This window comes from Phyllobates terribilis, unplaced genomic scaffold (genome assembly GCF_046119375.1).
Source record: "Phyllobates terribilis strain yellow unplaced genomic scaffold, ASM4611937v1 Scaffold_3__8_contigs__length_932513732, whole genome shotgun sequence".
NCBI lineage: Eukaryota > Metazoa > Chordata > Amphibia > Anura > Dendrobatidae > Phyllobates > Phyllobates terribilis.
Window position 1 is genome coordinate 485,149,986 of NW_027362763.1, and position 16,487 is coordinate 485,166,472.

Sequence of the window (16,487 nt, forward strand, 5' to 3'; positions counted from 1 at the left end):
GTGGAGAAGTAAAAGACCATTTCCTCCTAGCCATGAGAAAGCTAAGAGGTTGAATTTCACCATCTGCAAGCTCTTGGCTACAGAAATGCTGCCTTTCCGCCTGGTGGACACAGAGGATTTTCGAGACCTTATGTCCGTCGCAGTGCCCCAGTACCAGATACCCAGTCAGCACTACTTCTCAAAGAAAGGTGTGCCTGCGCTCCACCAGCATGTCACACACAACATCACCGCTTCTTTGAGAAACTCTGTGTGTGACAGGGTGCATTTCACCACAGACACTTGGACGAGTAGGCATGGACAGGGGCGTTACATGTCGCTGACTGGGCACTGGGTAACTATGGTGACAGCAGGACAAGGGGCTTCTGTCCAAGTCTTGCCGTCCCCATGAGTTGTGCGTCAATCCTCTTTATCTCAAAGTTCCTTAACTGCTTCTGCCTCCTCAACCTCCTCTCGGTCCTCCACCTGCACCCAAAGCCTGTCTGGTCATGCCACAAGCTTTCTAACTGTGCAGAAGGGATCCTGCACACCTCCTTACTATAATGGCAGTAGGGCTCAACGTCATCAGGCGGTTTTTACTTTGAAATGTCTGGGAAATGTGAGTCACACAGCTGAGGAGTTGTGGTCAGCTCTGGAGAACCAGTTTCATGAATGGTTGTCTCCACTGGACCTGAAACCAGGGAAGGCTGTGTGCGACAATGCTGCAAACCTGGGTGCGGCCCTTCGCCGGGGCAATGTCACACACGTGCCTTGTATGGCTCACGTGTTGAACCTGGTTGTCCAGCAATTTTTAGCCCACTATCCCGGACTAGATGGCCTTCTGCAGAGGGCACGGTCTTTGTGTGCTCACTTCCGCCGTTCGCATCCCGCAGCTCAGCGACTTACATCTCTACAGAAGTCGTTGGGCCTGCCACTTCACCCGCTAAAAAGCGATGTGCCTACCCGGTGGAATTCAACTCTGCACATGTTGCAGGCACTGTGGCAGCACCGACAAGCCCTGGTGCAATACGTTCTGACGTATAGCCTGGGCCAACGAGATCCAGAGGTGGGGCAAATCACGCTGGAGGAGTGGTCTTAGATCAGGGACCTATGCACCCTTCTGCACAGTTTTGAAATGGCGACGAAGATGTTTAGTGCTGACGATGCCATTATCAGCATGACTATTCCGGTGATTTACATGCTGGAGCACATGTTAAACAGAATTCGGAGTCAGGTGGTGGTGCAAGAGGAGGTGGAGGAAGTAGAGGAGGAGGAGTTCTATGCCGAAGGGCTAACATCTGCAAGGTCCAGACAGTCGGCAGCACCAACGCGGCAGGCATGTGAGGGTGGGGGAGATGGTATTACCAGGGCGCATGGAAGCAGCCAAACTAGTGAGGAAGGTGCAGGAGCCCAGGAAGAAGGGGAGGACGAACTGATGGAAGCCTCATCAGATGAGGAAAATAATTTGGGCTTTGTAGCAGTGTGCAGCACTGATTCTATTAGGCCATCTATACTAAGCTCCACCAGATTTAAAATTACTAATCATGTTTATCTGTATCTTGGCTGGAAAATAATTTGGGCTTTGTAGCAGTGTGCAGTACTGATTCTATTAGGCCATCTATACTAAGCTCCACCAGATTTAAAATTAATAATAATTTTTAGCTGCATCTAGCCCAGAAAATAATTTTGGGGCTCCGAGATGCGCAAGACACATAAGTGCCTTCTTGCTGCACTACCTGCAACATGTCCCTCAGATTGTCAGAATTCAAGGTAATCCTGACTACTGGGTTGCCACACTCTTAGATCCCCCACACTCTTCGATCAACCTTTCATTTTAATAAAGAACAAAAAAATGGTCATTTTTGAAATTATAAGCATTAGCAGGTTATTACAAACTGAAATCAAACAGTTTTCAACTCAAAACTTTATTCTAGGTGATGTTACATTTGCACATAGGACCCCTTGTTCGAAAGGAGCTTCTGAACTCTCTCGTCCATTGAATTTGTCAGGTTTTGGATGGTTTCTGCTTCAATTGTTTTGCATGAGGACAGAATACCCTCCCAGAGCTGTTGCTTAGATGTGAACTGCCTCCCGCCATCATAGACACTCCTTTTGATGATGCTCCAGAGGTTCTGAATGGGGTAGAGGTCAGTGGAGCATGGGGGTCACACCATAAGTTTGTCCCCTTTCATGCCCATATCAGCCAGAGATGCAGATGTGTTATGTGCAGCATGAGACAGTGCATTATGATGCATGAAAATGATCTTGCTTTGGAATACACGGTTCTTCTTCTTGAACCATGGCAGGAAGTGCTGTTTGATAAACTCCACATACATTATGGAGTTCATCTTTACCCCTTCAGGGATCCTAAAGGGGCCCACAATCTCTCTCCCCATGATTCCAGCCCAAAACATTACTCCACCTCCTCCTTGTTGGCACTGTAGCCGTGTTTGCGTGGGGTGTCCATCAACCAGCCATCCTCCACTCCATCCATCTGGACCATCGAGCGTTGCACGGCACTCATCCGTGAACAAAACAGTTTTGAAATCCGTCTTCATGTATTGTTTGGCCCACTGGAGCCGTTTCTGCTTGTGTGCAGTGGATAGAGGAGGTCGACAGGATGGCGTACGCACAGCTGCAAACCTCTGAAGGACCCTGCATCTTGTTGTTCGGGGGACGTTGGAGGCACCAGCAGCTTCAAAAACTTGTCTGCTGCTATGACAAAGCATTTTTGCCGCTGCTCTTTTAACCTGACGTAATTGCCTGTAGGAAAGAGTCCTCAATTTGCCCTTATCAGCACGCACACGTGTGTACTGTGAATCAGCTACATACTTTTTGATTGCCAAGACACTTCATCCTGATCATAGCACAATGTTGATTGTAGTCATGCCTTGACCTAAACACTCCACAATTTGTTGCTTCTCAGCAGCCGACACATCCTTTTTCTTTCCCATTTTGGCAGAAAATGTAGGCTGCTTAATAATGTGGGACAACCTTCTTAAGTAGTCTTGCCTTTCATTGGACACACCTGCCAAACTAATTAGCACAGGTGTCTGCAATTGCTTACAGTGATATAAAGAGCCCTGACACACATCACCATCAATGAGTTTAACTGACAAACAAACAAATTCTTCCCTTATCACTTCTAAACACTTTTTGCATAATAATTTGGAACACAGTGTACATGTGCTTTTCCACAAAACACCAGTGATTCACGTAGTGAATCTTACAGTTCTAACTTGCCAACCGTGGTCTGTATGGAGTTGTTCAATAAAGGGCCCAAAATTAAGATAACATAGACGGGAGAGGTGTCTATGAATAGGAATTCCTAAGTATTTGATACCCTGTGAGGGCCAGGTAAAGGGAAAGTTGGACTGGATGGAATCCTGTATGGATTTGGGGAGGGAGACATCGAGGGCCTCAGACTTCGCTGCATTGATTTTAAAATTTGACCATGTAACAAAGTGATCTATTTCAGCCATAACAGCAGGGATGGATATATGTAATTGAGTGATATATTCTAGGACATCATCAGCAAATTGTACTTGTACTCGGTGCCTCCCACCTCAACCCACCTAATATTGGGGTTATGGCGAATTGATGAGAGCAGGTGCTCCGTCACTAGGATGTATAAGAGAGGGGACAGAGGACATCCCTGCCTTGTCCCATTGGTGATTATGAAAGGTGATGAAAATGTTCTGACGCGCCCCCTGGGCCTTGGGACACCCGGAGCCGGACCCTTTTTGTGGATGCTGGTGGTTGTAGTCTCCGTGGCGGTGACCTGGTTCCGTGGCTCAAGGCGGTCAAACCAGTGGCGGAACTATTTATGTGGTTTTGATGTTTAAACGTCCGACTACGCCACCCATGGATTGCGGTCAGAGTGAACCGCCGCTGCAGGGCAGACCGCTGAGGCTGGTGTTGTGGGTGCAGCAGAGCGTAGCATAACTCCCCACGGGAGGAGCATAGCCTCAGGGCAGTGTATGCGGAGGATGGGGGTGATGGTGCAGGGCAGCAGCAGTAACGACACGGAGTCAGTGATGCAGTCCAGGGCCTTTACTCACAGTTCTTATTATCCAGTCCACTTCTGCAGGTAACGGCTGTCCACACCATACTGTGCTCACCAGGTGAGGGGCTCAGACAACTCCCAGATAACTTTGGAGCGCTTCACATGACCCCCTTTGTGTGTCCTTTGTCTGGCCTTTCTTACCAACCCTTCTGTCCGGCTGCCTCGGGCCTCCTCTTGGTAAACTTGGCGCCAGTTTCACTGACCCTATGTGGTGCCTTCCTAGCGGGTGTAGCGAGGGGCTGCGCCACATAAACTGTCACAGCCTCCGGTTTCTAGCTGAGGGTCGTTTCCCGCCTCCACTAGTTTCGGGGACCGGTCTCCCCCTTTGGCCTGACCCCTCCACGCAGGTGGATTCGGGCGTGCGGTGGCGACTCGCCCGTCCGCACCCCTGGGATCCCTTTGTTCCTCGTTCCTGGAGCCTTCTCTGCTCCTCTTCCTTCCTTCTCCCTCTTCCAGGCCTGGGCCTATGTTACTAGGCCCGCCTCCGGAGCAAGGCTCATGCAGAGCCCCTGCTCCCTGTCACTTCTGCTCAGACTTCTCTGCACTGAACTAAGATGGTGCCCACCTTTTATACTCCCTTCTCAATGCACCCAGGAACTGCTTCCTCCCTGCTCCTGCACTACAGGGTTCCCCTTCCTCAGTGTTCCCTCCCCCCACTCCAGCCAGCGACAGGGACTGTCGTGCCCATCTCAGGGGCATATTGGTCGCCCTGCCCCACGGCAATGTGGTGTAATGCATGCAGGTGTCGGGTCCTGATCCACACTCCATCCTTACCTGAGAGTGAGATATCACACCTCTGGGTGAGGTGCAATACCTCTGTAGCAACCGAGCCCTCAGGGTGCTACAGTTCCATTTATCTTCAGCCTAGGTGACGTATTGCGATACAGGGCCGTGATTTTGGCTATAAAAGGGTCCCCTAGACCCCTACCCCAAGCTTTTTAAGAGAATAATATATGGCGTGCCAGGAGACTCTATGGAATGCTTTCTCAGTATCCAACGAGAGTATCTAATTACAAATTTTTAACTGCATCTAGCCCAGGAAATACTTTGTGCCTAGTAGCAGTGTCTGCTAGTCAGCGGATTATCCCGGCTGTTAAGCAAGCTACACCACCTGTAGTTTGGACACTTAATTTTTTCAAAGGAAATGCTTCGGGACCACGGGATACTCAGTGAAGAGCATCAGGAGGCACCCCAAGGCATAGGGGCTGGGACTGGCGGTAGGATGCCTTGCGGTTGACAGCTGAGCTCGATCCTTTTAAAAGCTTTTTAACTGCAGCAGCTTTAGTGGACCCTACTGGAGCTGGAATTACGCGGCTGCTGGCATGAGACTAGCCCTCCAATAGATCCTTGTAAAAGGATTTAAAGTGTATTCATTCAAATTAGAGAGACAATTTAAATTAAAAAGCTTAGAGCTGCCTCCACCACAGGGGGGCTCGCTCGACCCACCAGCGGACAGGCACCAGTATTGGGAGAGGGGGGCTGGCCGTTAAGGTCCACCGCGGCTCTGGCACAAACCCGGCGACACGGAGGTGGCACGGGCAGGAACGGACTGGCCGTGTCGGCTTCTCACTTTTTGGATTTTAGAAGGGCATGACATGCCTATATCTGTGTCTCCCCCTCCTTTTACTCCTCCACCTCTTTTCTTTTCGCATGACTATATGTACTTGTCACTTTTCCATGTGTTAGTTATGTCTTCTGAGCAGTTTGTCAGCTTTTGGACACCTTTGAAGGTGTTTTCTATGTGTTTCTATGTGTTTTTGCTTGCCTGCCATTGGTTTTAAGGGTGTTCGAAGGTGTTCGACGAACCGAACCGAACCGAACTCGAGCACTACGGGGGTGGCTCAACACTAATCACTAGTGCTGTTATGATTACGACACTAAACTTAGTTTTCCAATATAGAAGTAAAACTTTATATATTGAATGATTTTATTCAACTTTTTGCTTTTTCAACTTATTTTTTTATATATTTTTTTTATTGCAGTTTATATGTACGAAGCATGATTGAAGCTCTTTCCATGATATACGCCATTGAAAAGATTAACAATTCTACCTTACTGCAAGGGATTAAATTGGGCTATGAAATTTATGATACATGTTCTCATACTTTGAAAGCCATTGAATCTACACTAAAGTTTCTTCCAGATTGTCCAATATTACAAAATTCTACAGACTGCAGCTATAGAAAAGAAATAGGACCCATCAAGGCAGTTGTGGGAGAAACATATTCCGAAATTTCTATTGCTGTTTCCCGGATACTTGGCCTTTATCTTATACCACAGGTATGAATACATTTAATCCTATTTAGCATAAAGTTTGTACTTTATGGAATGAGGCATACATGTACAGTATATACTGTATATTTTTGCAAGTAGACATTTACCTTAGATTTAATTTGTTTTGACTGCAAGATAATGTAATGTAAATGGACCTTAAGATTCCTTTCATTTATCAAAGGATTCCCATTGCACCTCAACTTCTGATCCAATGGTATATTTGAATAGATTTAATTAGAGCCCACTGAGTATTCCCACATGTCTCAACACATATAAACTATAAAGTAACATTTTTTTTCATATTAGGCCACGTTCACACGTTGAGTATTTTGTCAGTATTTTATATCAGTATTTGCAAGCCAAAATACAGAAGTGGTGCACCGGTTTCTATGATACTTTTCCTCTGGTTGTTCCACTCCTGGTTTTGGCTTATAAATACTGAGGTAACAAACTCACCAAACATTCAACGTGTGCACGTGGCCTAAAAGGCATTGTATGCACATACCCCTAGTGGTCATATGTATAGTCTTTTGAGCAGTTTTCTTCTACTTCAGGTTTTGAGAAAGCCTAGTGCGAGAAAAGAAAGTACATGATAGAAAAAACTGATGGAAATGTTCTGAACTAGATGCTTCCAAAAAGGCTGCAAAAATTGATTCTGTAAAAAACTTTGCAAAAATGCTTGAAAAAGTATTCAAAACTGCTTCAGGAAATATTATAAAAAAAAACATTTCACAAAGAAGGATCTTCTAGAACAGGGATGTCAAACTCAAACACACAGAGGGCCAAAATGAAAAAATTTGACAAAGTCGAGGGCCAACAAGTATACAGTATAATGGGCCCCACATAGTCCTCAATACAGAATAATGGGCCCCACATAGTCTTCCATAAAGAAAAATGTGCACCACATAGTCCTCCTTACAGTATAATGGGCCCCACGTAGTCCTCCATACAGAATTACAGGCCCCATATAGTTCTCCATACAGAATAATGGGCCGCACATAGTTCTCCATACAGTATTAGGGGCACCACATATTCCTCCATACAGAATAATGGGTCCCACATAGTCCTTCATACAGAATAATGGGCCCCACATAGTCCTCCATACAGAATAATGGGCCTCACATAGTCTTCCATACAGGATAGTGGCCCCACATATGGGTGGTGGCTCTGGTGTCGCAGGCCAAATAAAACCACCCTGCGGCCCAGAGTTTGACATGTTTGTTCTAGAAGCAGATTCCACTAGAGAGCTCGTTGTTTTTGACCGCCTCAAATAAACTCTGTGTACATATACCCTTATACTGAAATTATCCAAACTTCTATTTTCTTCTACATTGTTTTTATGTTCTAATTATAAGTAAAGCAAATTAAAAAAGTGAATATTGTTGTGTTGCTTATTGTATCAGTAAGCTTCATGTTATAAACATGTTTGTATTTGTAATTCTAATTCATACAGATAAGCCCGGCATCATCTGCTGCAACCTTAAGCGACAAAATAAGGTTCCCTTCATTTTTACGAACTATTCCAAGTGATACACATCAGACAAGAGCAATTGTGGAACTCATAAAGACATTTCAATGGAACTGGGTTGGAATCATTTCAAGTGATGACGATTATGGGCGATCAGCTCAGGATATTTTAAATAGTCTTTTTAAACTAGAAGGAATATGCACGGCCTTTTCCAGAACAGTGCCATCCTATGTAGATCATCCAGATCTGAAAGCCTCTTTGGATAGTGCCATAAATGACATAAGTAGTAGCTCAACAAATGTTCTGGTTGTCATTGCAAAAGATCCCATTGTTGCCAAACTTATTAAAGAATGTATTCAACTGAATGTTTCCAAAATTTGGATAGCCAGTGACAGCTGGTCAAATTCAATGGAAGTTATGAGTCTTGAAAACATTGAAAAGGCTGGTACTTTTCTTGGACTAAATTTTAAAATGGGCTATATTTTGGGATTCGAAGACTATCTAAGCCACTTACCATCTCCAAGCAATGAAACCATTAATAATTTTCTTCAAGAATATAGAAAATTAAGATTTGAGTGTACAGAAGAATACAGGCAATATCTGCAATGTATTAATTCATCATCTGAAAACTGTGTTTTTAACAGTTCTCTAGAAATTAAGTCCCCAGTTGCATGCCAAATGGATAATCTGTCTTTTGTGAATGATGACTACTTGGTGAGAAATATTGAATGGAGTAAAACATACAGTACACATCTGGCTGTTATAGCCATAGCTAATGCTCTTAATAAGGTTTTGTGTAATAACGGAGTATGTGAAAAAAAGTTGGACTTCTCACCAAGTCAGGTAAAGTATATACCTATAAATATTACATTGGAAATACAGTGGCAATACATTGTTTAGATATTGCATCAATTGAGAAACTTTCATATTTTAAACTATGGTGTTGAATTATAATTAATTAGGTTTAACAACAACTTAATATCTACCTTTGGCTCAATCCATCCCGATTCTTTAACCATAATTAACATTTAACATCTCTCTTTAGAATAAATGATACGTTACCATATACTGGAGTCACGAGTGGTGGGAGCCCCACCAATTACAAGAACGGTGTTCTGTGTTTCTTGTTATTCTCACTGTATGTCAGAATGGCACCGTTGCATTTAAAGTTAATGGGACTAATTATTATTATTATTATTATTTATTGTTATAGCGCCATTTATTCCATGGCGCTTTACATGTGATAGGGATATACATAACAAAAGCATTTACATAATCTTAACAAAACGAGTCAGCGACTGGTACAGGAGGAGCGAGGACCCTGCCCGCGAGGGCTCACAGTCTACAATACCAATGGAGATTAAATTCAACATTTTCAAGCCTATTGCCACTGACATATAAAACCAAGCCTCTAGCCATGCAGTTTTCCCTCACAAACAATTCTAAGAAAAATGTGCCATTCTAAAGAGCTCATTGAATTTAAAGGGGTTGCTTCCTTTCAATTTGGTTTCTACCCTGGCTGAAGTTTGTTATAAAACAAGAAACCACACTATACTCACCATTCCTGAGTCCAGTGGCGAGTCTCCGCCATTACTCCAGGCATCTAGCATTAGCTGTGGCACTCACGTTACCTTGAAAGTGCAGCAGCCAATCAGTGAGCTCAGAGGCTCTGCCAGTGTACACATAACATCCCCTACCGATACACTAAGTTCGCTTATTGGCTGCCGCACTGTTGACAAGACATCAGTGCCACAGTCAATGCCAGGCACTGGGAGACTCACCAATGGACCTGGGAAAGGTGAGTATAGAACGGATCTTAGTTTAAAGGAAACTGTTAGAACCCTCCTGTTTGTTTTTTCCATCTTGTGTTTTGCGGTCACGTGACCATCTGCCTTTATATTCCAGCTCCGCCCTTCTGGCTGTGCTGGACTTCAGTGTTTTACTGTTTCTCTAGCCTGGTGCTTCTGTGCCTTTCTCTGTCAGTTTGCTTGGTCCTTCTGGGACCTCTAGCACTTTTTGTCAGTTTGTCTTTTTGTATTCTGCAACAACTTCTCTGTTTAGGAGGTCTCCCATTTTTGTCCCAGTCCTTAATTCTTTTAGGGACACCTCCCTTAATGCTATAGGTCTTCGTTCAGACTAGCCGAGGACTAAGGTGGGTCTGTTCGCTAGGAACAGGCAGCCCGCTACATCGTAGGGATTCAGCTTAGTCTTACTGTAGGGACAGTTTTCCCCTATCTTTCCTTAGTTCATGTTGCAGATCATAACAGTAAGTCCAGCCCAAAAGACTAAAAGGAAAGAAATTCGGGGATCAGTACTGTTTCCGTCCAGGATTTGACTCAACGCCTGCAGGGATTGTCTCTGGAGGTGGCCGAGCTTCAACAACACGTGAGTAGCTGTTCTGGAGCGCATTTTGTCGAACCCAATATAGGACTGCCTGATGTTTTTTATGGCAAACAGCAAGATTTTTTTTCCTTTAAAAATGCTTGTTTGTTATATTTTCGTTTGAGACCAAGGTCCTCTGAGAATGAATCACAGGGCATTGGTTTTATTATGTCACTTTTGTGCAATGAACAACAGGGTTGGGCCTTTTCTCTCCAACCTAATGATCCGTGTTTAAGGTCTGTTGAAGAATTTTTTTCGGCTATGGGGCTATTATATGACGATCCTGATCGAATCTCATCTGCGGAGGCAGAACTCAGGCGTTTGAATCAGGGGTCAGTTGATGTTGAAAATTATTGCACACACTTCAGGAGATGGGCCTCAGAAGTTAAATGGAATGATCCTGCGCTGAAATGTTTATTTCTTGCTGGTCTGAGTGAAAGGGTTAAGGATCTGCTTATTGCATTCCCTGCACCTGAGACTCTGCAGGATGCCATGCAAATAGCTGCTCGTGTGGACAGGAGGCTGAGATGCAGGCTGAATGAGGTAAAGACTCCTGTAATGTCAGTTCCTAGTCCCCAGAAAATCTGCTCAGACGGGGGAGAACCAATGGAGGTTGGGGCGATGTCACTCCGCTCTCAGGAAAGAGACCGGAGGTTCGCCGAGGGATTGTGTCTTTATTGTGGTAAAGCTGACCATTTGATTAAGTATTGTGAGCATCGTTTAAGTAAAGAAAAAAAAAAGGTCAGTTATGCCCGTATAGCTTGTTTACGTTCTGCAGGAGTATTTCTTTCTGGGAGTACTACTTTGCAGGGAGATTTGATTGAATTTCAGGTATTTGTGGATTGTGGTTCAACACTTAATGTGATTGATAAAGGGTTTTTGAAAAACCTTAAATTGAAATCCAAACTTTTGTCATCACCTATTTCTGTGATTGCAATTGATAACACTCCCTTGAAATGTATTACTCACAAGGTTGCTGCATTTCCCCTCACTATCAATGGAGTTCACCAAGAAATTTTGGACTTGGTTGTTTTAGATAATTTACCCTCTCCGGTTGTTCTAGGATTGCCTTGGTTAAAACTGCACAATCCTTTACTGGACTGGTCTACTAATGTGATTAAGTCTTGGAGTCCGAAGTGCTATGATAAATGTTGTAATGGTCGCATTGCAGCTGTGGAAAAAGGGGAATTACCTGTACCTATTCAAGATTTTTGGAGGTTTTTTTCAGAGGAGGAGTCGCAAGTTTTACCTCCTCATAGGGATTATGATTGCGCCATTGAGTTTGTTCCGGGAGCTACTCTTCCCAAGAGTCGCTTGTTTAATTTGACTATCCCTGAAAGAAAGGCCTTGGAGGAATACATACAGACTAGCCTGACTGCTGTTCACATTAGACCTTCTAAGTCGCCTGTGGCAGTTGGATTTTTCTTTGCTTAAAAAAAGGACGGGGGTTTACGTCCATGTCTGGATTTTCGTGAAATTAATATGATTACCATACGTAATTCCTACCCATTGCTGTTAATTCCTGACTTGTTTAACCAATTAGTGGGGGCCAAGTGGTTCTCTAAGATTGATCTCCGGGGGGCATACAATTTGTTACGAGTGAAGGAGGGTGATGAATGGAAAAATGCTTTTAACACTTCGGTAGGTCATTTTGAGAATCTGGTGATGCCTTTTGGTCTTACCAATGCACCTACATTTTTTCAGAACCTTACTAATGACATCCTGAGACCTTTGATTGGTAAGAATGTTGTTGTGTATTTGGATGACATTTTGATTTACTCACCAGATCTACAGTAGAGTCCCATTGGCAGAGTGTATGTGAAGTTTTGCAGTTATTGAGTGATAATTCACTCTTTGCTAAGCTGGAGAAATGTGAGTTTGCTGTGCAGAAAATTCGTTTTTGGGCTACATTGTCTCCAGCGAGGGCTTTGAGATGGACCCTGTGAAGGTTCAGGCTGTGCAGGAATGGCCTAGGCCTATTGGTTTGAAATCTACAGTCATGGCCAAAAGTTTTGAGAATGACACCAAAATTATATTTTCACATGATCTGCTGGCCTCTGGTTTTTATTAGTGTTTGTCTGATGTTTATATCACATACAGAAATATAATTGCAATCATATTATGACTACCAATAGGTTATATTGACAGTTAGAATGAGTTAATGCAGCAAGTCAATATTTGCAGTGTTGCCCCTTCTTCTTCAAGACCTCTGTAATTCTCCCTGGCATGCTCTCAATCAACTTTTGGACCAAATCCTGACTGATAGCAGTCCATTCTTGCATAATCAATGCTTGCGTTTTGCCAGAATTTGTTGGTTTTTGTTTGTCCACCCGTCTCTTGATGATTGACCACAAGTTCTCAATGGGATTAAGATCTGGGGAGTTTCCAGGCAATGGACCCAAAATCTCTATGTTTTATTCCATGAGCCATTTAGTTATCACCTTTGCTTTATGGCAAGGTGCTCCATCATGCTGGAAAAGGCATTGTTGGGCGCCAAACTGCTTTTGGACAGTTGGGAGAAGTTGCTCTTGGAGGACATTCTGGTATCATTCTTTATTCATGGCTGTGTTTTTAGGCAAGACTGTGAGTGAGCCGATTCCCTTGGCTGAGAAGCAACCCCACAGATGAATGGTTTCAGGATGCTTTACAGTTGGCATGAGACAAGACTGGTGGTAGCGCTCACCTCTTCTTCTCCGAATAAGCTGTTTTCCAGATGTCCCAAACAATCGAAAAGGGGATTCATCAGAGAAAATGACTTTGCCCCAGTCCTCAGCAGTCCACTCCCTGTACCTTTTGCAGAATATCAGTCGGTCCCTGATGTTTTTTCTGGAGAGAAGTGGCTTCTTTGCTGCCCTCCTTGAAACCAGCCCTTGCTCAAAGAGTCTCCGCCTCACAGTGCGTGCAGAAGCACTCACACCAGCCTGCTGCCATTCCTGAGCAAGCTCGGCACTGTTGGTAGTCCGATCCCGCAGCTGAAACAGTTTTAAGATACGGTCCTGGCGCTTGCTGGTCTTTCTTGGGCGCCCTGGAGCCTTTTTGACAACAATGGAAGCTCTCTCCTTGAAGTTCTTGATGATGCGATAGATTGTTGACTGAGGTGCAATCTTTGTAGCTGCGATACTCTTCCCTTTCGGCCATTTTTGTGCAGTGCAATGATGGCTGCACGTGTTTCTTTAGAGATAACCATGGTTAGCTGAAGAGAAACAATGATACCAAGAACAAGCCTCCTTTTAAAGTGTCCAGTGATGTCATTCTTACTTAATCATGACTGATTGATCGCCAGCCCTGTCCTCATCAACACCCACACCTGTGTTAATGGATCAATCACTAAAACGATGTTAGCTGCTCCTTTTAAGGCAGGACTGCAATGATGTTGAAATGTGTTTTGGGGGTTAAAGTTCATTTTCTGGGCAAATATTGACTTTGCAAGTACAGTAATTGCTGTTAAGCTGATCACTCTTTGACATTCAGGAGTATATGCAAATTGCCATTACAAAAAATGAAGCAGGAAACTTTGGAAAAATTACTATTTGTCTCATTCTCAATACTTTTGGCCATGACTGTATACTGGAATTTTTGGGTTTTGCCAATTATTACAGGAAATTCATTAAGAATTTTTCTGTAATTGTTAAACCTCTAACCGATCCCACCAGGAAAGGTGCGAATACGGCCCAGTGGACTACTGAGGCTATTGAAGCGTTTGAGTATCTCAAAGAGAGGTTCAGTTCTGCCCCTATCCTTATGCAGCCTGATGAGACCAAGCCTTTTTTGGTCGAGGTCGATGCTTCATCGGTGGGGGTCGGAGCAGTTTTGTCTCAGGAGAACAAGGGTGGAGTACATTCTTGTGCCTTCTTTTCGAAAAAATTTTCGGAAACCGAACTGAATTATGATGTTGGTAATCGGGAGTTGCTGGCTATTAAACTTGCGTTTGAACATTGGCGTCATTTTTTGGAGGGCGGTAGATTTCCTATTCAGGTTTTCACAGATCATAAGAATTTGATCTATCAGGATGCTGCCAAGCGCTTGAATGCCCGTCAAGCTAGGTGGGCACTTTTTTTTTATCGGTTTCATTTTTCAGTTACCTATATCCCTGGCACTAAGAATGTTAAAGCCGATGCTTTGTCTCGCAGCTTCACTCCTACGGTCGGTGCCGAGGAGGAGGAGAGCATTTTACAGAAAGGAGTTGTGGTGGCGGCATTGGACTCAGTTTTGGAGAATGGAATTCTGAAAGCTCAGGATGATGCTCCATCTAACACTCCCCATGGGAGGTTGTTTCGTGCCTAGAGCCTTTAGGAGAGATTTGTTTGTGGAGTGTCATGAGTCTCGGTTGGCAGGTCATCCAGGAATTTCAGAGACTAATAGACTTATCAGTCGCAGTTTTTGGTGGCCTGGATGGCATAAGGAAGTTATCAAGTGGGTGCATCAGTGTACTGTGTGTGCTAGGTCAAAGGCTTCACATACTCCTGCTGTGGGGTTGCTTTGCCCTCTGGAGGTTCCTAGTGCGCCTTGGACGCATCTCACAATGGATTTTATTACTGATCTTCCTGTGTCCAAGGGTTTTACTGTCATCTGGGTGGTCGTGGGCCGTTTTAGTAAGATGTGTCATTTGGTTCCATTCATTAAGTTGCCCTGCGCCAAGACACTCGCTAAGGCGTTTGTTAAGGAGATTGTCAAGCTCCATGGTGTTCTCACGGATATTGTTTCTGATAGAGGACCTCAGTTTGTGGCTCACTTTTGGCGTGCTTTTTGTGACAGGTTGGGAGTCCATTTGTCATTTTCGTCTGGTTATCATCCTGAGTCTAATGGACAGACTGAAAGAAAGAACCAGGATGTTGAACAGTTTTTGCGTTGTTTTGTGGCAGACAATCAAGTGGTGTGGTCTGAGTTTCTGCCTCTCGCACAATTTGCTCTTAACAATCATACATCCTCCTCTGCTGGGTGTTCTCCTTTTTTGTTGTTGTACTGGGAGACATCCGTCTTTTGGTTCGTTCTTCGTGCCGGAGGAGGAGAATTTTTCGGGTGATTTGGAGAGAGTTTGGACTAATGTACGTTGCAACCTTCAAGAGGCCAACAAGAAGTCCAAGAAGTATTTTGACAGGAAATGTAAGGAGTTTTTGTTTACTGTGGGTGACATGGTTTGGTTGTCCTCGAAGAACCTGCAGTTGAGGATTCCCTCTAAAAAACTGGGTCCTAAGTTTGTGGGTCCATTTAAAGTGCTTCAGGTTGTTAACCCGTCTGCTGTTAGGTTGGATGTCCCTACTTCCTGGAAGATTAATCCTGTGTTTCATGTTTCCTTGTTGAAAAAGGCTGATGTATCTGATAGGGACACCACTGTCACAGTTCCTCCTCTGGTGGAAGACGGCGAATATGACATTTCTCGTATCTTTAATTCTAGATGGCATAGAGGGAGATTACAGTATCTTGTCTCCTGGAAGGGTTTCAGTCCCGAAGACAACTCCTGGGTAAGGACGGATGATGTCTCTGCTCCTAGGCTTGTTAAAGCTTTCCACAGGAGGTTTCCGGATAGGCCTGGGCCTGGAGGATCCGGAGAATCCTCATAAAAGAGGGGGTACTGTTAGAACCCTCCTGTTTGTTTATTCCATCTTGTGTTTTGCGGTCACGTGACCATCTGCCTTTATATTCCAGCTCCGCTCTTCTGGCTGTGCTGGACTTCAGTGTTTTTCTGTTTCTCTAGCCTGGTGCTTCTGTGCCTTTCTCTGTCAGTTTGCTTGGTCCTTCTGGGACCTCTAGTACTTTTTGTCAGTTTGTCTTTTTGTATTCTGCAACAACTTCTGTGTTTAGGAGGTCTCCCATTTTTGTCCCAGTCCTTAGTTCTTTTAGGGACCCCTCCCTTAATGCTATAGGTCTTCGTTCAGACTATCCGATGACTAAGGCGGGTCTGTTTGCTAGGAACAGGCAGCCCGCTACATCGTAGGGATTCAGCTTAGTCTTACTGTAGGGACAGCTTTCCCCTATCTTTCCTTAGTTCATGTTGCAGATCATAACAGAAACAACCCCTTTAAGTGTGGTCAGTTTGTGAAATCTCTTCCCTTCTAAAAATTGAACTATGAGTGGTATTATTGGAAAGTGGAAGCATTTAGGAACCACAGCAATTCAGCCTTGACGTGATGGACCACTTAATGTTAGAGAGAGTTATCGTAATGTGATGAGGTGCATAGTGCAGAAATGTCGTAAACATGCTGCCAACTCAACAAAGTTGAAAGACTTCAACAGCATTAACATAATCATTAAAACTGCACCTGGAGATTCATGTCATGGGTTTCCATGAAGTTATATGCAAGCTTTACATCACAAAGCACA

General features: G+C 44.2%; 1 protein-coding gene across 1 annotated transcript in view; it reads left to right on the forward strand.

The window, feature by feature from the left end:
* The window catches only part of LOC141258198 (G-protein coupled receptor family C group 6 member A-like), a 77,092-nt gene that overhangs the window by 11,466 nt on the left and 49,139 nt on the right, over nt 1-16,487 (forward strand). Inside the window, exons 2-3 of the mRNA XM_073673194.1 lie at nt 6,025-6,322; nt 7,770-8,627. Of these exons, the coding sequence (XP_073529295.1) occupies nt 6,025-6,322; nt 7,770-8,627 (1,156 nt within the window). The remainder of the gene's footprint in view (nt 1-6,024; nt 6,323-7,769; nt 8,628-16,487) is intronic.